General features: G+C 36.2%; 2 protein-coding genes across 2 annotated transcripts; both read right to left on the bottom strand.

Moving 5' to 3' along the window:
* Nucleotides 1-134: 134 nt before the first annotated feature.
* Nucleotides 135-11,193, bottom strand: LOC137393639 (cytoplasmic dynein 2 intermediate chain 2-like). Its single transcript, XM_068080279.1, has 12 exons — nucleotides 11,088-11,193; nucleotides 10,045-10,105; nucleotides 9,798-9,882; nucleotides 8,023-8,161; nucleotides 6,644-6,776; nucleotides 6,201-6,382; nucleotides 5,275-5,411; nucleotides 3,244-3,323; nucleotides 2,922-3,097; nucleotides 2,279-2,436; nucleotides 674-882; nucleotides 135-506 (listed from the first exon to the last, which is right to left on the bottom strand). Exons 2-12 carry the CDS (start codon nucleotides 10,101-10,103, stop codon nucleotides 374-376), a joined length of 1,491 nt encoding a protein of 496 aa, XP_067936380.1. The 5' UTR covers nucleotides 10,104-10,105; nucleotides 11,088-11,193; the 3' UTR covers nucleotides 135-373.
* Nucleotides 11,194-19,810: 8,617 nt separating this feature from the next.
* On the bottom strand, nucleotides 19,811-20,575 carry LOC137393866 (uncharacterized). The gene has a single exon (XM_068080577.1). The coding sequence runs from the start codon at nucleotides 20,573-20,575 to the stop codon at nucleotides 19,811-19,813; it is 765 nt and encodes a 254-aa protein (XP_067936678.1).
* Nucleotides 20,576-24,355: the final 3,780 nt, after the last annotated feature.

Raw genomic sequence — 24,355 nt, forward strand, 5'->3', positions numbered from 1 at the left:
CAATGCTGATATGTTAATCAAAAGAGAAGCACGATGCATACTCATGGGGCATCTTGTTATTCAATCACATAACATGCCTGATATCATTGTCGATGTCGATTGCGAACAAATAAAATAACAAAATTAATGTGGAAATGCAACAAAATGGACGGTCTAGGTAAAATGCTGCAGTATATGAGAAAAAGAAACTTAAAAGTAAAGGCAGCTGTGTATCAAACTTGAAATAAGACAGATGACTAATATATAGCTGCAAGCCGTTCATCGAATAATCAATTATGTGAAGGGAGCCGCTCCTGTCCCACCAGTATGAAAGATTACAGGTTAATTACCCAATAGAGTTACAGTGTAAGGCCTAATTACTCTAGATCGACAACTATTCATGAGAAGAGACGTCAGCGAGCTTGTTCAGCAGTTCTCTCTCGGCAGCGGATTCGACGGTCAGCTCATCATTCAGTCTCCAAACTTTGATTACTCCGAGTGCATCCCCCGAGGCCATGAGATGTCTCCTTTAACAGATGACGTTGATATACAAATCCCGAATTGCCAGTCAGAAAAGGAAGTAGAGTTCAAGTGACATGTCAGGGGTAATAGCAAGCTGTAAACCAAACCTAAGGGTAGGATAACTCAAGAAGAAAGCACCGGGGCTGAATTGATTTTGAACATTAACTCTTACTGCTTAGAGTTGAACTCCATGGTGTAGATGGACTGCTTGGTAGGGCTGGCATCCAGTGACTCTACTGGGGTGGTCTCGCTCTTCCGCAGGTCATAGATGAGCAGTTGGCCATCTTGTGTGGTCACGGCTAGAACTAGCGGACGAATAGGAGACCAACGAGCGGCATACAGATAACCACACGCCGGTTCAATAACCACCAGAGGTTGAGTCTGTAATAGAGTGCAAGGGTAGAACAAGAGGCTAACACTACTATAATGGAATAAAAAAGTTGGGTAAAGGGCTAACACTCGACTCAACAAATATGTTTCCACATTGATGGAACATTGAAAAAATGATACGATATTTTTACTAGAAAAACCTGCTATGAGAAAATTTGCAGACCGTAGTAAAATTGTGACTGATGCATTTATTATCATAGATCTAGAGTCTAGACAATTTGAACCTTGCTGGCAAAAGCAGCAACAATATATGTACAAATGAGATCTTAAAATATAATTATTCACAGACCTGCAAAGAGCCTGATAGCACAACTTTTTAGTGATAACATTTGCAAATGGGAGAGTTTTGTTTTATTAATACAGGAGAGTATTGTGTACATTGATTATGATGAGGTGACCACAAGAGAGGATTTCATGCTGTACAATCTTCTTTATAAGATCTAAAATCGATAGCGTACTTACTAGAGCTAGAGCACTTGCATGCGCAGAGAGACACACAACATCGTGAGATGAAGACATGGAAGAATAGTTAAATAATGGAGGCTATTCTAATATAATGTATACAAAATATCTCCAGTTGCCCAAAAACATTATCTCCCAATATAATGATGCGAAATGCAACCATTTGGATATACCTATAAATTTCAGTAAGTGGTTTGTGAGATCGATACAAGTCATAATGGAACGATGGCTATGCTAGTAGCGGCATTACATTGCTAATTGAAATTTGATAACTTTCTGGTAGTAGCAACAGATCTGTGAAGATAGCTTATGGTTTGTAGTGTAAGTAAAAGACTTTGTATATATTGTAATATACATCGAGTTTAAATGAGAAAGGAGAAACAGTTGAAAGAAAATAAACATTAGATAATTTCTAGACCTATAGATCGTTTGATTTTAAGATATCCACTCGTTATGAATGAAAATGCTGCGCGCTAAGGCAATTTACAAAGTCAATTAATCGTTTGACATTTGACCTCTTCAGAGAGGTGAGCTGACTTCCACCATAGAGATGTTGAGAAGCTTATGCGACCTCTACCTTAGCAATCTTTTGAACCCATTTAAAAAATCATATATAAGCAGCAAAGGCTTCGACATGTTTTTTAGCCAGAAAGAATGTTTTGTTTATAAGCTTCAGCGAGTTACCAATATGATGTTTGAGATGCTTAACAGTTTAGCTTAATGACCCCCAGAGCAAAAACCTAAACATATTAGAACAGATTCTAGTTTATTTCACGCCACATTTTAGCTGTTAATTTGTTACATTTCGAAGTTAAATCTTCAATACCTCCAGCCTGCTAAACATAAACACTGTAAAAATGATGAAAGCTAGTAATAGATATAGTATAAAACAGCCATCCGAGGGCATAGTGTGCTCTGCACTCACCTGTAAAACACTGTGTAGCCGGAGGGTCGTATCTGAGCTGCAAGAGAGAAGAAGGTTTCGGTGGTGTGGAGAGCCAGCCATTGAGTAAACAGGCCCGTGGTGGGGAGAGAAGGTGAATTTGACAGGATCGACCAAAGGAGTTGACTGGCTGCCGTCACCTGCAATATCAGCTTCTGAAAATTAGCGTCTCTAAACTAAAAAATAGCGCAGAATAGTGAGAGTACATAAGCTCAAAGCATTTACACAGGCCGATATAATATCTGCATATCTATCGAAGCCTTGCGGATGATCCAAACTCTAGTCCAAAGCCAACTACAAATGGCTCAGTGCAAACAAGATTAAAAACAGATTTGGCTCTGATAATAGTGAATACTGAAGAGTTTAAAGATAAACTTGCACAAAACTTTAGTTGATTTTATCAAAAATTATCGGTATTTTTCAATCATTCGCGATTGTTTTTGATGTTGGAGTTTGATGTTTTAACCTTGATCAAGTTTAGTCAATTTTAATCTTTAAACATTCAGGCATTTAGATCACCTCAAACATCAAAAACAATTGAAAATGATGAGAAAATACCGATAATTTCTGATGAAATCTACCAAAATTTTGTGTAAATTCACATTTTACAATTTTAACCACTGACCTATATCTGTGTCTGTGGCAAAGGAACATTTAAACATGCCACCAGATTCAGCACCCATGTAGAACACATCCTCATCAATGGAGCTGAAGCTAAGAGAAGTGACACCCATTTCTTGGTGTTTTTTTGAAGACTTGATCTTGACAGACCGAGGCATGTGCTTTGCCAGCAACACGAAGCTGAAACAATGAAAGCACAAAAACCTGAAGCGAAGCTCTGAGAAAAAAGTTACCAAAATTAGTAAGTCTACACAGAGTAATGACAGAATAGTTAGAATTAAAATTGAGAAAGTTTTATGAGAAATGCTCATAATATAATTGCTTACCTCTGAGTAAGCACTAATTTATGCTTATCCGCATCCAGCTTCCAAATAAGAATTTTGCCATCCATTCCAACAGAGAGCACCTAAAAATAAGCTGGTGAAGGTGCAGTTCCAGGCAAAACAGGAAATAACACTGCAAACCTTAGAAGTGTAGTATTTGTACATTGAACACCGAGTGTAGTAGTACCATAGTAGTATACCATGGGAGCCGCAACTGTTAGCTATTCCTCTACACAACCAGATAGTACATGTCTAAGAAAACTGCAACAGTTAGAAGAACAGGGAAACCCAGAGGGGTAATAATAGGAAAATGATATGATGGGGAGATAATAAGAGGATAGGATGGGGAGATAATAAGATGGGGGAGATAATAAGGTGGGGGAGATAATAAGATGATAGGATGGGGAGATAACAAGACGATAGAATGGGGAGATAACAAGATGATAGGAAGGGGAGATAACAAAAGGATAGGATGGGAGATAATAAGATGGGGAGATATTAAGATGATAGGATGGGGAGATAACAAGATGATAGGATGGAGAGATAATAAGAGGATAGGATGGGGAGATAATAAGATGGGAGAGATAATAAGATGGGGAGATATTAAGATGATAGGATGGGGAGATAACAAGATGATAGGATGGGGAGATAAGATGATAGGAAGGGGAGATAACAAGATGATAGGATGGGGAGATAATAGGATGATAGGAAGGGGAGATAACAAGAGGATAGGATGGGGAGATAATAAGATGGGGGAGATAATAAGTTGGGGGAGATAACAAGTTGGGGGAGATAATAAGATGGGGAGATAACAAGACGATAGGATGGGGAGATAATAAGATGATAGGATGGGGAGATAACAAGAGGATAGGATGGGGAGATAAGATGATAGGAAGGGGAGATAACAAGATGATAGGATGGGGAGATAAGATGATAGGAAGGGGAGATAACAAGATGATAGGATGGGGAGATAAGATGATAGAATGGGGAGATAACAAGATGATAGGATGGGGAGATAATAGGATGATAGGAAGGGGAGATAACAAGAGGATAGGATGGGGAGATAATAAGATGGGAGAGATAATAAGTTGGGGGAGATAATAAGTTGGGGGAGATAATAAGATGGGGAGATAACAAGACGATAGGATGGGGAGATAATAAGATGATAGGATGGGGAGATAACAAGATGATAGGATGGGGAGATAAGATGATAGGAAGGGGAGATAACAAGATGATAGGATGGGGAGATAATAGGATGATAGGAAGGGGAGATAACAAGAGGATAGGATGGGGAGATAATAAGATGGGGGAGATAATAAGTTGGGGGAGATAATAAGTTGGGGGAGATAATAAGATGGGGAGATAACAAGACGATAGGATGGGGAGATAATAAGATGATAGGATGGAGAGATAACAAGAGGATAGGATGGGGAGATAAGATGATAGGAAGGGGAGATAACAAGATGATAGGATGGGGAGATAAGATGATAGGAAGGGGAGATAACAAGATGATAGGATGGGGAGATAAGATGATAGGAAGGGGAGATAACAAGATGATAGGATGGGGAGATAATAGGATGATAGGAAGGGGAGATAACAAGAGGATAGGATGGGGAGATAATAAGATGGGAGAGATAATAAGATGGGGAGATATTAAGATGATAGGATGGGGAGATAACAAGATGATAGGATGGGGAGATAAGATGATAGGAAGGGGAGATAACAAGATGATAGGATGGGGAGATAATAGGATGATAGGAAGGGGAGATAACAAGAGGATAGGATGGGGAGATAATAAGATGATAGAATGGGGAGATAATAAGATTGGAAAATATTAAGATGATAGGATGGGAGATAACAAGCTGGGGAGATAACAAGATGATAGGATGGGGAGATAATAAAATGATAGAATGGGGAGATAACAAGAGGATAAGATGGCAAGATAATAAGATGATAGGATGAGGAGATAATAAAATGGGGAGATAATAAAAGGTGACATGAGATCGATGATTTTCAAAAGTGAATTATGCCTACATTATATCTGACTCTTTTCCCTGGAGCTCTCTGCCAGAGAACCTTAGAGATGGGCTCATTATGAGACTCGTCTCCCTTGCCTGATGTTGCCACAAGCATGTCAGTATCTCTGCTGTAATCCCACACCATCACCTCCCCTATCAACAATATTCTATATATAACTGAAGGTTATGATAATTTTGAACGGACTCTGATAAAAGTTCTAGCTAGCAGATCAGTTGCGCACTCACTCAGTCTGTGGCCACTATAGCTCTTCCATAAAGTTACAATATAATTCCTACTCCACCATTTATAGTCGAAGTAGTCAATGCTGTACATTCAAAGGTTAAATAGGTCTATGAATTTTGTTAAAGCGACCGAGGGACAAATACCGCAAAGTAATTTCCTCACAGATTAACTTTTAATCAATTGGGATGTTTGTTTGTAGGAGAAGGGGTCAATGAGAAATACAGATTATTACCATCTTTGCTATGTAAGCCAACTATAAATGCGGTCAACTAAACACTTTATATATACACATGTACATGTATGTATTATTACCATACAATTTTCCACATCAAACCTTGATTGAAAAATCTAATACTAGTCAAGACATCAAATCCAACTACAGAATACTTATGAGTACTTTGTTATCAAGCATTTTTCCTTTCGCACTAAAATATTTTTTCTATTGATTAGTGTGATCCATATTATATCGTCTCCACAATGTCGCAAAAATCTGGTGCAGTTAAAACAAGTTTTTTATGGATAATTCTTTCAAACTGAATTAAGTTTAATCAAAACAAAACTAAAAACTAAGTAGTAATAAGCTTTACTAAAATAGATAAATTTGAATACAAAAAAGTTATCAGTTTCCACAATTCTTGCAATACAACCCTTTAAAATGCAACGGCAACTAACTTTCATGAAAAAGAGCAGGAACTTACCATTGAAGCTGCCCCCAGCGATGAGCGCTGGTTTCACAGGGTGAAAAGCCACAGTTAGTAGACAACTAGCTGTGTCTATGATTGTATCCGGTTTGTTCCCAGTAACCACTGACTTGTTAACATTCCAGGAGCACAGGCTAGCCTTATGCACACACCAATCCTCGTGATCAAACCTTCCAAATCTTCAGCTCATAGCTAAGGAACTTCAAACAGTTTCTAGGGTGAGTTTTCACTAAGATGAGCTACTTTGTCTAAGACTGTAGAGATCATTGTTTTGAGTTAGACATATGATTAAGACTCGGGAAGTAAAAAAGAGAACCAGCATGTTGCCAAAACCATTTTCTGGCAAAACTCTCATGTACATTTGTCACTAGAAGTCACTCTAACTAAACAACTGAATTAGCGTTTCCTGTCATGTCAAATATCTGCAGTCAAAAGGATACGAGGCAGCCACAACAGAGCCAGTAGAGTTCCAGGATAGACTTGTGACAGAAAGTAGGCCATTGTGCTCTTCATTGCAGAGTGTGTGTACCACGCTGCACTTTCCAGATTCCAGCTCGGCTGCCGACACATAACCTGCAAAAACCGATAAACCTGCGAACACAATTCAGCCAACATTGGAGATGAGCTCACACGGTTTGTTCATAGCTCAAACTTTACCGGTTTTATTTTACCGTTGATCGTCTCATAAACTTATTGGCACTTATTGCTGTTTTGCTCTGTCTGTCAATAAACATTGACATACTATCTAAGTCAAACATGTTTCCATGTGACGGATGATACGGATGTGGAGTTGTGCTCACTTTGAGTTACCGTGTGATAAGCGTTTTAATGGACATTTGCATGATGCGGATTAACGCCGGCACTTTGTTAAAAAAAGATTGTTATGCCAAAGATTATAGTGGTGAATTCAGAACAGCTAAAGAAAGAATGACTGAAGCCTAAGAAATGTTTAAAAAAGAATAGCTTGTGTGCTTGTGTTCCTTACACATCATTCGCAAGTACCATTCCCACCAGCACGAAACATTTGGGAAAAATTTGCGAGTAACAGAACTCACTTGACTTGCGGACTTTTGCTGTTTCCATCTTGTAGATGACACAAACATGCGGACTACCCACATCATGGAGACATGGTGATAGACAAACATGTGGACTACCCACATCATGGAGACATAGTGATAGACAAACATGCGGACTACCCACATCATGGAGACATAGTGATAGACAAACATGTGGACTACCCACATCATGAAGACATAGTGATAGACAAACATGCGGACTACCCACATCATGGAGACATAGTGATAGACAAATATGCAGATTATCCACATTATGGAGACATAATGATAGACAAACATGCGGACTACCCACATCATGGAGACATAGTGATAGACAAACATGCGGACTACCCACATCATGGAGACATAGTGATAGACAAACATGCGGACTACCCACATCATGGAGACATAGTGATAGACAAATATGCAGATTACCCACATTATGGAGACATAATGATAGACAAACATGCGGACTACCCACATCATGGAGACATAGTGATAGACAAACATGCGGACTACCCACATCATGGAGACATAGTGATAGACTAATTCCAAACAGATGCTGAACAGCTAATAATGCATTGTTATCTTTACCAAACTTACTCTAGAAACCAGCTAATTTTAGTTAACTTACATGGTTATTACTAAAAATATGGCAAAGAAAAAAACCTAATACGAGTTTGACCTCTAAACAAGCATTTGACCATATTTTTAGACCTCTCACTATTCTCTCAAACCTTTCACAATCATCTTCTATACATTACCATCAAATGCAGTGCTCTGAGTGTTTCTATTGAGAGCTTTAGAGATCATTGGTTCGACTTGCTTTAGGAATTGCAGGAGTGCATCGGAATCATCTTCTTCAATCAGTTGATAGCTCTTAGTATCTGTATCCGTCTGCGCCTAAAAGTACAGTCAAATGGCTACAAGTTAATACATCCTGAGATCTGCTTTGTATGTCAAAACCATATAGTGGAGCAAGTATTCCTATGAAAATACATTGTAATTCATTCCACAGCATAAAACCCTGCAATAACTCCTCAACAAACCTCCTGTTATTAGCTACACATAATATTAACACAAATGCATTTTATAAAACTATATAAATAGCTAAATGTAAGACAAGTTATATGTTGAAAACAGAATTAACTGAATAATCTTTACTATAATAAGAGTCGTGTTCGTCTGTTTGTCCGAAGCCACGCTAAGAGCGTTAAAAAAAGATCGCTTCACACGAGAGTCAACTCCGAATATTCAGACTTGCAGCCAGACACGCTACCAACTGCCCCACTGCATCACCTTGCTGTATCACGGTATGATTGTTAGATTATGAATGAGGGTAGGAAAAATGCCTCGCATGGGAATCGAAACCAGATATTCGTCTTAGCGGCTAGGCAGACCATCAACTGCACCACTCTACTGGCTTGCTGCATCGGGGAATAATTATACAGATACTAATGACGCACAATAATCTGTCACGGTGCACGGGACTCTTAGCGTACTAGAACTTAATAAAGTGATGTTTTTATTGTTACTTCACTTTCAAGACACACAAAAAGTGCAGACAACTCAGATTGACAACTCAGTGATAGACTTGCTCTAATTTAAACTAGGTGAAGTTTAAACGAATTTACCTGACCTATTTTTAGTATTCATTCTAGTTTGAACAATCTCTTTTTAATTTTCACACGCATCTTTGCTTGCACTTAAAGACTGCAATGCTTTGAAAAGCTTCAAACATATGTTGAAAATTACTTTGAGTGTAGAGTCAGCGATTTGTTGAAATTTTATGTCACATGTTGGAAAAATCACATGTTACTCCAATTGTACAGAATAGTTCTGACTGTAGAAAACATTGTTATTCATATTGCTAGGTAACAGACAAACATTCTCCAAAATAATCAGACAGTTAGGAAAAAGCTATTTTATTTCAAGAAGAAGCGATTATTGTATTGAGTGACAGCAACGGGAGTGAAGTGGGATTCTACCTCTTCCTCCTCAACGTATCTAAGCTTAAAAAGTTGTCCTAATAGATGCAAATTGATTGGATGGAGATTAGTGGATATTCATTACAAGTGGATATTCAAAACAAATCTTAGAATATAGATATACAAAGTCTGTGTCTGGGAATTGTCATCACACCAGTATCTTTTCAAAGTATAAGACAAAATTGTAAAGTATTGAGAGCTGAACTGAAAATTTTAAGAAGTTTAAATGCCGGAGTTTTAATATAACTTCATCAAAGTTTGGATTCTATAATTAATTAAAACTCAGCAACAGCAAAATCACTTATAAGCCGCAAGACATAAATCTGTAATGCACGCATCATAAAGCAGAGTTATCTATGATGTGTGTATTGCAAAGCAACAAATCCGCTATTCATGAACCAGAAAACACGATATTTGCTATGAACGTGTCACAAGTTGTTATGACTGCTATGCATATCCACAAAACATCACAACTCCATTGCCAATGCCACAAGACACTATTGCTGCCAGGTATATTCAACAAGAGATCGTATATGCACTCTCAGACTTACTTCTGCATTACGCCTTTTAAATGACTGTGCAGCAACATCGGAGGTTTTCAATAGACGTGTTTGTGTAGATGTGCTTGATGAATCTCTGCATAAAATACAAGCAAAATAACTTCATTAACTTTGAGAATAGCCATAAATGGTACTTGAAATTTTGAAAAAACACAAGTCTTACAACTATTATAATTCTTATGAACAAACTCTAGTGATACATGCATCACTAAACAAAAAAGTAACTATTAAGTGTTACCTTTCCTTCCTCCAAGATGAGTTAAAAACCACTTCGCCAACAATTTCATCAGCAAACATCTCTATAAAAGGATACCCAAACTCAAAGAAACTGAAAATATATTTGTATAAGTATTGGTATTATGTTATTTGAGTACAGCTAAAGCTTCACCTAGTAGAGAATTAGTTACATGTATATCTGAATTACTCAAGGTTGCAACAGGAAAATGAATTAATATTTCATAAAATAAATTCCTTCGTGAACACAAGTAAAGGTGCGCTTGAACATAAGAAATGCTTAATCCATGAGATGCCAATATCAATTATAGCTAACTGACAGCAACCATAAGGTACTTCCTAAGTAATACAATGCATGTATTCTACAAAGAGCTGTAAACTACTGTTAAAAACCACTGAATTGATAAACTCGTTAAACATTAATTTTCATTGCATCGCGTGCTCCAATAACGTCAAGTTAATTTTTAAAAAGACGTATCTTTGTGTTTACCAGTCGAGAAAAATAACTGTTTTTGGTCTTACAGCACAAACAAAAAAGACAAACATCTCGATTTAGCTACTTTGTATATTGTGATAACGCGACCAGACTGCTTGCATATCAAATGGTATTCAAATCTTTCACAGCGTGACATGGACTAATGAGTTGAGTCAGCCTATCGTTGCTTAACATGAAATATTTGAAAACCCGATATCATTGTTCTAATATTTTTTAATAATTGTATAGCCTGCTATATATTACATAACAATAGAAGCAAGGGTCGACTACGTTTTCTGAAATTGGGTATAGCTTGACTAAGCTAACGTTGAAATGAATAACAAACAGAAATGATATGAATATCTACAGAAGTGATATGATCCCAAAATCCGATTTTACAATTGCTAAAGTGTATACATGTACAGAAATTTATCGTTAAAAATTATCAGCAGCATAAACCACCACAAGTTAATCAATGGACAAAAACACACGCACACCCCGATACAATCATTGGGGCTAATGACCTAATCCTACAAGAATACCAATACGTGTATAATATAATTATAAAATACCTGTTTTGTTTTACTTTGCAGATCAGTATGTTCCAGGTAAATTAAGGCGTTAGCAAAACATAAACAATATCGTCGGTTTTGTATTCTAAATTTCAGTATACATGTGTGTAGATGCTTTCCAAATGAACACCTCCAGATAACATCTGTGGAAAATGTTGACATTGGATACACACAAAAATTCCCCATCTAACGTGTAAGAATTTAAAGACCGGGCGGAACTTGAACATTTACGAAGGGATACAGCGGTTTTAACACAGACTATATATGTACAATCACGTTTTACAAAGCAAGAGCAGTCTCCTTATAAAAAGTAAGACTCGCATTACGACGTATAGCGACGTATTACGACGTTCTATAGTCGTGGAACTCTGGCTAGCCGTTACCGTACTCCAACTTATAGAATTATCTCCCCCTAGAGTGATAACTGCGCCATCAACAACACGAGCGTTTTCGGTGCCAACAAGGAGCGTTTAGGCCACGCCCTTTTTTTTGTGTTAGTCAATCGTAGTGATTGACAGAACGATAACATCAGCCATGAGAATGATCATGAATTTCCACAGATGGCTGATGATGGCAGAAGAAATGATGATTATAGTTGATTACTCTAATATATGCTTATTATTTAAAGCAATTCAATACCTACATGCCTTGCAAAGGCACTGAATAGATAGTGTTAAGTAAGTGAGTTAATGCAATCAGTTACTCCAATGATATACAGCCCCCACACATGGGGGGCTGTATACCTTTGGTTACTCATAGATAAGATAGATAGTCATACTGGGGTTCTAGGTCTAGGTGTTTTAAGAACCTGTAAATCCCGAAATCGGGCAAAAGAAGGCCGTTGAGAACTTTATTTAAAAATAGTCAATAAAACATAAAATTATGGTAAGCCGCGCAAGTTGCGCGATGTTCTAGGTAAAAAACTATTCATATAAAACCCGGTGTTTGCACATACAGCTGAAGGAGCACCCCCCGTAACCAATCTTGTTTTCATTGGGGTTGTATTACATTGGTGTGATGGGAAGCTAATCGACTGCCATCAACTGAAAGTATTGACATTGTATGGTGATAGAGTGATTCATTGACACCATAGTTCACAAAGAGCCCTTGCATGTAATATTAGATTTCAATACATATCAATTAAATACATAGACTAGCTTGAAGCAAAGATGTCCACTAGTTAGTGGACATCTTTGCTTGATGTAAGCAAACAAAAAGTTTGAAAGTTAGAGTGACAAATGTTGTTATATGTTAGATAAAAATAAATTATACCTAATTATACTAAATTATAATTATTTAAAAATAAAATAGACTTTTTTATTATTTTATTTATTAAATAATTTTTTATTGTAATCATAGCTAAACAGATTATATTTAGCCATCACTTGCTAATTATTTCACATTTACATTTAAACACATTTGCAGTTTCATTTTTCTTCCTAATTCATTTCAACTAAAAACTTCTTCCATGATATGTAATTTAAAATTTGTAGTTGTTTGAAAAAGCTTGAAAACATTTACAGCTGTTTTATTTTCTCTTCTCTCTTCATTTATTTCAATTACACAAAACACTTCTCATAATATGTAGTTTGAAAGTTAAAGTGGCAAATGTTGTTATATGTTAAATAAAAATAAATTATAACGTACTTAATTATACTAAATTATAATTATATAAAAATAAAATAGACTCTTTTATTACCTTATTTATTAAATAATTTTTCATTGTGATCATAGCTAAACAGATTATATTTAGCCATTACTTGCTAATTATTTTACATTTAAACACATTTACATTTCTTTTCCTAATTTATTTCAACAAAACACTTCTTTCATGATATGAAATTTAAAAGTTGTAGATGTTTGAAAAAGCTTGAAAACCTTTACAGTTGTTTTCTTTTTCCTCTTAATTTATTTGAACTGCTTAAAAATATTTTCTCATGATATGAAGTTTAAAAGTTAGAATGGTAAATGTTATATAAAAATAAACTTTCTGTCCAAAGACTTTTTCATTACTCGAGCAACTCAGGTAGTACAGCTCATAGTTGATGGCAGTCGATTAGCTTCCCATCACACTAATGTAATACAACCCCAGTATGACTATCTATCTTATCTATGAGTAACTGATTGCATTAACTCACTTACTTTACACTATCTATTCAGTGCCTTTGCAAGTCAAGTAGGTATCAGGGATTACGTGTATGTCACAATTTTCATTTCCAGAATTCGTTTCCATATAATTTCCATTTCCATAAAATTTCCATAATTTATTTCCATGTTAATTCCATTTTCATAACATTTCCATAATTCATTTCCATATTATTTCCATTTCCATAATTCATTTCCATATTATTTCCATTTCCATAACATTTCCATATTATTTTCATTTCCATAATTTATTTCCATATTATTTCCATTTTCATAACATTTCCATAATTTGTTTCCATATTATTTCCATTTCCATAACATTTCCATAATTCATTTACATATTATTTCCATTTCCATAACATTTCCCTACTTCATTTCCATATTATTTCCATTTTCATAACATTTCCATAATTCATTTTCATATTATTTCCATTTCCATAAAATTTCCATAATTCATTTCCATATTAATTCCATTTCCATAACATTTCCATAAATCATTTCCATATTATTTCCATTTTCATAACATTTCTCTACTTCATTTCCATATTATTTCCATTTTCATAACCTTTCCCTACTTCATTTCCGTATTATTTCCAATTCAATATTACTTCCATTTCAATAACATTTCCATATTATTTCCATTTCAATAACATTTCCATATTTCTAAAATAAAATTTCCATATCCATCTCCCTAAAATTAAGGAAATATTTATGTTTATGGAAACAATGATATACAGGGGGATGTATATCATTGGCTGTATATCATTGCTGTATGGGGCTGTGGGGGGCCCGCATATCATTGAAGGAAATGGATATGAACAAGTAAACATTTTCATAATATGTTTAGCGATCCCTGGTAGGTATTGAATTGCTTTAAATAATAAGCATATATTAAAGTAATAAACTATAATCATCATTTCTTTAATATGAGCATTAATTACTATCTTAACTGGAAATTCATGATCCTTGTTTAACCCTTCTTATGGCTGCTGTTATTGATCTAGTCAATCACTACGACTGACTAGCACAAAAAAAGGGTGTGCCCTAAACGCTCCTTGTTGGCACCGGAAACGCTCGTGTAGTTATCACTCTAGGGGGAGATAACTCTATGCTCCAACTTACCTATGGTGTGAGCCGCAACGCAGCTGGTATTACTAAAACCAGAGTTGCTCACGCCCAATAGATGCAACAGCCATGTTATTCTGGGCAAATAAGCATAACAAGGCCGCGAGGCCTTGCAAACGTTGAAAATAAGTAATTACTAATAATTAATATTACTATATATATTATATGTACTATTATATATGGTATAATTAGATACCTTCGATCACTGAATTATACTACTCCTAAAATGGTCAAGGCCATTTATCTGCGCAACAATTTAAGCGCCATCTTGTTCCATGCTACATGGTCACGCTCCCTTTTATAGTAACCTAGCAACGTTGTACAACATTTAATCTTAATGAGCTTGTGGGTGCTTTTATCCATCCTCAATCTTAATCAACCTACATATCAGAGTCAAGATAAAGATCTACATAGTCATTCAACCTATATAACAAAGTCAAGCTAGCTAAAGATTCTAGGCTACAAGTTTTTGTTGTAGATAGCTATTGGCATGATTTCAACAATAGGCAGACAACTCTATATGGGCTCTACATAATTTGTATTTCTTATCAACAGATGTTTCCACTGGATTTAAGGGTATCATTGGCATCGCTTGGGTTACCAGCCCAGTGAACTTTAGCTTTAAAACTTATTGACTATCTAATAAGAGATCACAATAGTTGTTTACATCACCAAGAGCAGAAAACTGGCCAAAACTGTTGTATACATTTGACTAAAATTTTGCAGCCTACATTGCTTTGTTCGAAAAGTGGTTGAATTGGCCTTGAGCCTAGAATTGCTTTAGCTATTGCGTCGGTAGGTCCCAACACTCAATACATCTTGATTTGTGTTCCCACAACCAAACATGAGCAAAGCGATTGTTTGGGAGATTTATGGTAAATGCATATGTGCACACAACTCCCGAAAAATTATCCGTTAACGGCCGTGACCAAACCCTTGTACTGAAATCTCATCAACAAATTTAACCATTTTTGTCTAGAGTCGTTTAAGTATGATAATGATAAAAAACACATATAAACATATTAAAATATGTTACCAGGTCATTGAAAAGTTTCTGCAATATCCTAAAACGAACCCATCTGATCGGATTATACATAAATAAACAGATTAATTTGGCCTAAAATCGAAATAAAAACTTGACAAGCCTTTTTTAATCAAAATTAAGACCGGCTCATGAAACACCGATAAGGCCATGCGACAGAGAGTAGAACCATTAAGTCATGCGCATTTCACGAGAAAAAACGTGCACATTTCACCAGTCTATGACATTGTCCAATTGCCGAAGGTTTCTGTAATTAACGTAGAAGTGCTGAAAAGTAATTGTTTTTTTGCCGATTTTACTGGACTCTAACATTTTGGACACTTATAATGAGTACTTTGGTATTCCAACTGATGTCCAGAGCAGTGAAAGTAAAGGAAATGACGATGATGTTTTTCTAACGATTCTTTTTCTATTTCTATTGTACCGATTTCTATCGATACAACATATAATTAACGTAGAAGTACTGAAAAGTAGTCGTTTCTTTTTGCCGGTTCTACTAGACTCTGACATTTTGGACACTTATAATGAGTACTTTGATATTTCAACTGATGTCAAAAACAGTGAAAGTAAAGGAAATGACGATGATATTTTTCTATCGATTTTTATAAGATTAATACAATATTTAAGTGTAAAAATAATTATTCAATTTTATAAGATTTAGTTATAAAAATAATCATTCGAATATACAAGATCGAAGTGTATAGTGACCAATGTTGTGCAATATGTTACTGTTATTATTTTTCTAAAGATTTTGTTGATGGTACTACGGCTGCGCCCAATTTTGCAGTACTGCCAAGCCGTTTTTAATATCTGCAAAATTAAGTAATAGGCCTACATTTTCCTATAGATATACATCTATTTCTATGACAACCAGCTAAAATCTGTTTAGATTTTTAAATTCAGCATAATTTTTTAGATCTATATAAATACAGAAATCTAGATAAAGATCACAACTTCTTGATATTGGTTGCTAGAACCAATGATATACAGCCCCCAGCTATATATATATATATATATATATAAAATTGTTTCCTCACCCCGGATACCCCGTATGGGTGGTAAATTCTGCTCTAACTCGGGTCTCCTACCAGAGACCTGGGAGTTTGAGCACTCGTCTCAAGATCTTAGCTGTTCCCAATAGCGCACTTTTCTGCAACTCACCTGAGTTGATTGTTGTTGGTATTTGGGCAAGCCACATTTTATGCGCCGGTGTTATTGCGCCCAGTGCCCCAATCACTACTGGGATTACGGTTGTTCTTACATTCCAGCATTTTTCAATTTCTTCTCCAAGAGGGAGATATTTTTCTACCTTTTCTTTTTCTTTGCTGGCTATATTGTAGTCATTGGGTACTGCTATATCTATTATAGTAGCCCTCTTGTTCTCCTTGTCTACCACCACTATATCTGGTTGGTTTGCTAGGACATGCTTGTCAGTTTGGATGTAGAAGTCCCAGAGGATCTTAGCGCGGTCATTTTCATTGACCTTACCAGGAGCTTCCCACCAGTGTTGTGGTTTATTAAGGCCATACTCATCACATAGACTTCTATACACAATACCTGCGACATGATTATGCCGCTCAGTGTATGCGTTCCCTGCTAGCTGTCTGCATCCACTGATGATGTGTTGGATGGTCTCAGGTGCATCTTTGCACAGTCTGCATCTAGGATCGTCTCTAGCCTATATATCGTCTATATATATATATATATATATATACATATATATATATATATACATATATATATAATGTATATATATAGCAAATAGTTTGAGCACTCTTGAGGCGAGTGCTCAAACTCCCAGGTCTCTGGTAGGAGACCCGAGTTAGAGCAGAAATTATCACCCATATGGGTTAAACAGGGTGAGGATACAATATATATATATATATATATATATATACAGTTAAACATGGATAACTCGCCCACGGATAGCTCGAACACATGGTTAATTCGAACGGTTTCTTTGGTCCGTTCCCACGTAATGATAAATTGCTATAGATAACTCGAACTCAACACTGTTAACTCGAACTGTTTTTTGTCCAACGGCCACCGAAACGGTTGTTATCGCTTTAGAAAATCACTTTATTCCCAGCCATAGAGGTAAACCTCAACTTTTCGTAATTCATAAGCGTCGTTATTACCACCATCGGCAAAATATTTTTGTCAACGACTTTTCTAAAGGTTTGGTGAAATTTGATTTATACCATAAATCCGCATAGCGATCACCCTTCGGAAGCAAGGAAAGTGGTATTCGTTAAGAGCAACACTCCGAGGCAGTTCAATTAGAAGTTTTACGAGGTTTTAAGGTACATTGTATATCACTCTATCACTCACGCTTTTTGAATGGATACTTATTGAACGTACATGTATTCTGTGTTTAGGTCAAACGATGAATAGTTTTCCGACGTTGATTCCGTGTTGAATCAATGTCGGAATGTTGAATGTTTAAAACGTCTTAAAAATTGTTGTAATTAAACGCATATGTTGTCTTAGCTAAAAAAAACTATTCATCGTTTGACCTAAACACAGAATACGTGTGTACATTCAATAAGTATCCATTCAAAAAGCGTGAGTAATATACAATGTACCGTAAAACCTCGTAAAACTTCTAATTGAACTGCCTCGGAGTGTTGCTCTTAACGAATCCCAGGTAAAGTGAGGTAATCTTTGCATAAATTTCAAGAAAAATCGGTAAAATTGATCGTGGGTAAAACTCCCAAAAGAAAAAAATGTCTTTTCTTTTGAGCATTTCAACAACGATCAAGTTTTGCCAATGTCAATCTAAAAAAACGTCCTGGCAATAACATCACCTCAAACAACAAACCAATCTCAAGTGATAGAAAAATATTTATACTTTTTGATAAAAATGTTTTAAACTTTACATTAGAAGCATTTAATTTGAAACAAGCCAATTGTGCTTTTGATTTATATTATAGTTTGTATATGTACATGTAACTACCAATAAATAAGTAAATACATAAACTTGTGACAGTGCTCTGATAACTTGAGCGCTCTGATAATTCGAACACTTTCGCTCGGTCCCGTGAAGTTCGAGTTATCCATGTTTGACTGTATATATATATATATATATATGTATATGTATATATATATATATATATATATATATATATATATATATATATATATATATATATATATACTAGCTGTACTACCCGGCGTTGCTCGAGAACCAAAATTTTTTAAATAATTTTGGACATAAGTCATTTCCACACTACCCAGGAGGTATAGCGCATTACCCATTTTTTAAGGTGGCGAGTTCCCCAGTAGGCATATAAACCACCAAAAATGTATACATTTTTATGGTAGCTTTATGAATCTTCATATGCAGCACATAGGTGCTACCTAGATGTTGTCTCAGTGATTAGAAATCACTTTTTACATATTTGACTTTTTATCTTACATGCTTCTGAGTCAACCTTGCTCATAGTGTTCTATTGTTGTATTAATATTTTCCCTTCACTATTACTATATACCTTTTCCCTTCACATTTAGGACTTTGTTTTTCTATCCGTTATAATAAAAAAGTGTTCGCAAACAGATAAATGATAAAATTAGAGTTAAAATATGTTAAAACAAAGAGTTAAAAAAACATTAAAAAAATTTTAAGATATTCATATAAACAAAGAGAACTTCTTTAAATAGAAATGATTGAAGAAGTTATTTAAATTCAAAGAACTAACGTAAAAACCATGAATGAAATGAAAGTTTTGTAATATTTGTAGACATGTCATTTCCACACCACCCAAGAGGTAGACAAATGATCTACCCTAAGAGGTATTACCCATTTTTCTAAGGTGGCGGGTTCCCCAGTAGGCATATAGACCACCGAACATGTATACAATGTTTAATATCTCAAGAATTTTATTGTTGAAGTTTATTACATGACAATGGAAATATAAATTCTCCAAAACATTTCATGAGCAAGGCAGTTTGTGCCAATCTAAACAATTTACAGAAAAAATAAGACATCAGTAAAGGTGTTTAAACGTGAAATAATTAGCAAGCAATTGTTAAATGTAGTCTGTTCTACCACAATGATTGCAAAAAATATGAATTGATAGAAATATGATATACAAAATGAAAAACCAAAATATCATGAATAATAACAATGAAAAGTTACTGTTGCTGAGGAAGATGTCCTTGAAAATTTGACGAGCATACTGCTAGTGTATCACTGAAGCGCCTGAGGGTAAACAATGTTCTTTATCTGACTGAATGGCGAGAGAATGTATACACCGTTTTTACTGCCTACTCGGGATAGCGCAACATACAACTGTCCATGAGAAAAGCACGGTGTAAGGAGGTGAATGCCGACAGTTTTTAGTGTTTGACCTTGGGATTTGTTGATAGTCAACGCAAATGACAGTCTAACAGGAAACTGAATACGTTTAAATTAAAACGGCACATTTGTCGGAATTAGTGGTATTCTAGGGATAAAAACATTTTCACCTATCGCAGCTTCGGTAAGCACAGTAGCACAAATAAGATTTGGGGATAGATTTTCGATGATAAATCTTGTTCCATTAGAAAGTCTAGGTAAATCCAAATTTTGAAGAAGCATAACTGGGGCACCAACGCATAGTTGAAGATTATGAGGAGGTATACTGGCAGGCTGTAAGGAGTTCAAGAATTCTGTAGGATAATTGACAGCGTCATTCTCTTCAACAACACAGTCTATGCTGAGGAATGAAGTCGTAGTCCCAGGAATTTTTTCAAGAAGTAGTTGATTGATGTGGTCAACAGTGTCATTTTTAGGTGCCAGAATTACCCTTTCTTTCAGCCATTGGTGCTGAAGATAGTTTTCGTGAATATTTGGGTACACTTTTTGTAGTAAATTGTCTTCTGTGTCTACAATAAATCCGCAATTATCAGGTAGAGAGATTAGCCCATTGTTAACTGGTAGCTTTCCCTCACCGATATTTAAAAGTTGTGTAGAAAACTCTCCCAAAGCTTCATCCCCTCCCAGATGTACTCTCATATTTGTCGTTAATTTACAAACTTCTACACAGTGCCATATATAAAAATCCTTTAAGCAAGCTTTGAGTTCATCAGCTGGAGTTCCTCTAGGTATGACCGGTAGGATTTGACGAAAATCACCAGCAAGAAGTACACATTCACCACCCATAAGTTTGTCACTGTTATAAAGGCCTTTGGACATGCGATCCAGAGCTTCCAATGCTGCTTATGGGCCATTGTGCATTCATCTCAAACAATTAATTTTGTGGTCTGTAACAATTGAGCCAATCCAGTACCTTTACGGACGTTGCAAACAGGAGTCTCCAGGCGTCCTATATCTAATGGTAGTTTAAACATGGAATGAGACGTTCTTCCACCTTCCAGCAACGTAGCGGCTATACCTGAAGATGCGACTGCCAGTGTGACTTGTCGGTTAGATCTGATTTTAGCACGAAAAAGATTGAGCAAGAAAGTTTTACTAGTTCCACCGATAGCGTCCAAGAAAAAGATCGCTTCACGCTCCTCATCCACAACTTTTAAAATTTTTTCATAAACTAAATTCTGATCAAATGTAAGGTTTGATTCGGTGCTGCTAACAAATCTATCTAACTTTGCCAGGTCATAGTTGTTTTCTCGTAGCAATTCTGTCTGTGGAAGCAGGTCTAAATCTCTGCATGACGATGTGAATCCGAGTTGCTCTAGTCTCTTACCAGAAATGTTAATGACTTTGTCTTCTAACAAAATCAAAGCTTTGTTGAAAATTTCGGCTGTGAAATCTAAAGAGATCTGCGGTTGAAGTTGATTCAATTGTCTGCGTACATCATCACTCATGCTTTTTTATGATCTAGCCATAATTGTTTAGGATCAGAAGGATTGCAGCTAATAAGAAAAACAGCAAACAGATTACGCAACCGAGAAGGTGAATCTGAAACTGAAGCTTCCTGAAGAGTGTTGTGCCACTGTCTGTCATCTTCTAGAAATTCTCGTTTGAAACATGCCTCCTTAAATGTTGAGCAAACGATTCCATCGACAGTTCGAAGGGGATGAAACGAAGTAGGTCCTGTAACTTTGTGTAGTAAAATGCGCAAGTGAAAACATTCTACGTTTGTTGGATGAACGGTATGTACTCTTCCCAGCTCATCTGATGCACGTATGTGAGGCCAGTTTTCAACAACTTTTCCTTGTTTTCTAGATTGCCACTTTTTCTGTGATGTCTATGTGTAGTAAGAAGGCATTTGATGATATAGTAGAGTTTGAGCAAACTCATCGTTTTGGCATGCTTTAAAAAATTCTGTTAAAGTAGTCCTTGGTGGTTCCTGTGCACGTTGTTCGATGTTCTCCTCATTGAAGTATACTCGCTGTCCATTTTCCAGATGTACACTAGGGTGTGTTACTGCAGGATGTCTGTGATGAACTGGCAAACCTAAAATCCTCCAAACAGCCTCATTGCTGGAAATATATAACGATGCTGTACAGAGTTGGGTCCTCCTCGTTATCTGGAATTTCTGCAGATATTATTGAGTCGACCTGAAATGAGCGTATTTTTTTACCAGCTATAGAAGAAGATGACAATGAGGCAGACCTCGTTTTTGCCATTCAATTGGATAAAGGAAACATTGAGCATCGCCAAATTTTTTTCTCTTGGTTAGCAAGTTGAGCAGTAGTTTCACTTTTAGCCCAAACACTTTAGCTACAATGTCATGTCTGTCGTGAGCTGCTTGTCCATCTAGGAGAGCTTCTTTGATAACCGTCCATTTTGGATTGCATGTTAATGTTATAAACAGATCTGGCCTTCCATGTTGTCTGACATAGGTCATAGCATCTTGGACATACTCATGCATGTATCGAGGGCTTCCGGTGAAGGAAGAATGACTAATTGACCGATTTTCTGTGTATCATCGTTTAGCATAGCGTCTCTTAAGTGAATGTAACTGTCAGCTCTAAGTCTTCTTTGGTTATGTCTAATATAAGCCAATCTTTCACTTTCAATTTTTGCGTACATGTCTGTCAGAAATTGATGGAGCAGGTGTCTGCATCTGATTAAATGGTTTGATCCTGTGTTTCGTATCATTATCCTAAAAACATAAAAATCCATGGCAGATACTGTCTTCCTTTATGCTTCATTACCTGTGTTTGGGTCCACCTGCCTAATTGTAAGATGATATCCATCTTGTCCTTGCCAGTATATGATTGGGTACTGTAGCGCATCGTAGGATATATGCGTTTCAGAAACTCTTGTAAGTCCTGATTGTCACTTGTGCAACACGATATCTCTCTTATCAAAGTCCTGTCCTACAATAACAATCGCTGGTTGTCTAATTCGGGTGCATTATATCTTCGTTCATGTTCTCCAGCTGGCCGCCTATCTGCACAAATTACAATTTTCAAACTGTCATCTGTTAGACTTTCTATGGATATTTTAAATTCCTGAACGTAGTGCCGTAGTTGTTGTAGCGATGAAAAAAGTCTTGCAAATCATGGAAGATGCTATGCCTGACACCTGAGACAATTTCACATCTTTGATTTACTTCGTCATCAGAATTTCTCTTAAAGCTCCAAAAGATGTCATCTGAAAACAATTGTTATATTTGCGAATGTTAGATAGAAAGTGGCGAGAATATGCATTATCTCCAATCATTAAACTTTGCAACGGTTCAGGGTGTGCAGTAATGAGTGGTATTTTGACTTTTCCATTAGCGCAGCACATGCCTGGAGCTTCGTCCTTCCACTTGAGTGCTTGACAATGGTGACAAATTTTATTCATATTTCCTATCAAACAAAAAGACTCACTCTCATAATTAAAGGAGCAGTCATACAAAAATGCTGCATTAAACTTTTCTCTCTAAGATGGGCATCTTCTTGCGGCAATCCTCTTTCGATCACACTCTAGTCTTTGAGCCCGTTGTTCGTCAGTCTCTAAAGATCTTACAGTTTCAATCCGCCCTTGATTACACGCTTGTCTTTGTGCACGTTGTTCGTCAGTCTCCAAAGATCTTACAGTTGCAATTCTCTCTCGATCACACGCTTGTCTTTGTGCACGTTGTTCGTCAGTCTCCAAAGATCTTACAGTTGCAATCCTCTCTCGATCACACGCTTGTCTTTGTGCACGTTGTTCGTCAGTCTCCAAAAATCTTACAGTTTCAATCCGCCCTCGAATACACGCTTGTCTTTTTGCATGTTGTTCGTCGATCTCCAAAGATCATACAGTTGCAATTCGGTCTCGATCATACGCTTGTCTAGAATGTACATATATATATATATATATATACATATATATGTATTTGATTGCATATGTATTTGATGCATTGATTGAATGCATTGGGATTTACGAACATATAACACCACATCTTGTAACCAAGCGCCTAAAGATATGCTGGAACTGCTGTACTGATGGGTTGTGGTTCCAGCCTCTTGAAATAATAATAGATATCCTTTGATGCAATTGGGAATAAAATGGAAGTGGTGCTAAAATATGGACTGAATAATAATGATTAATCAGTTTTATCGATCATAGACTCATTGAAGTGGGGTACTACATAAAATTTCATTTTTGCTGGGCATCTCCTGGCGCCTGGAAACAGTCCACCAAGTATACCATCTTTCTGGCTCTTCCTCTTTTCTCAAAAACCTGATGATAAGAAAATTAGGTAATCAAATTATTAAAAAAACATATAGATTAGGATTTGTGGTCTTCTAGTCAGTTATAATTAGAGAACCTTTTATTGATAAAGAAAAAACTGAAAGTTTGACTTTCTACCTTTTAAACATTCTTATCTACTAACAGAAGTTTGCTTTATTGAAAAAACTTGCTCTAGTGATAATGATAAGGATTGCAGTTACTAACAAAGTTTGTTCCATGTAACTGGCACTCCTGATCTATGAGAACAGTGACTGTTGTTATTTGAATTTAGCAGCGCCAGTACTGACCTACTTTGTCTCCAACACCAGCCAAGATGAATCAACCAGCAGTACAAATTAATTC

This window comes from Watersipora subatra, chromosome 4, assembly GCF_963576615.1.
Source record: "Watersipora subatra chromosome 4, tzWatSuba1.1, whole genome shotgun sequence".
Classification (NCBI taxonomy): Eukaryota; Metazoa; Bryozoa; class Gymnolaemata; order Cheilostomatida; family Watersiporidae; genus Watersipora; species Watersipora subatra.

Coding starts and splice junctions, on each gene's coding strand:
- LOC137393639 (XM_068080279.1), bottom strand. CDS start 10,103: ATGTTTGCTGATGAAATTGTTGGCGAAGTGGTTTTTAACTCATCTTGG. Junction 9,883..10,044: donor TCATCTTGGAGGAAGGAAAG/GTAACACTTAAT, acceptor TATTTTATGCAG/AGATTCATCAAGCACATCTA. Junction 507..673: donor ATGGAGTTCAACTCTAAGCA/GTAAGAGTTAAT, acceptor CATCTGTTAAAG/GAGACATCTCATGGCCTCGG.
- LOC137393866 (XM_068080577.1), bottom strand. CDS start 20,575: ATGTCCAAAGGCCTTTATAACAGTGACAAACTTATGGGTGGTGAATGT.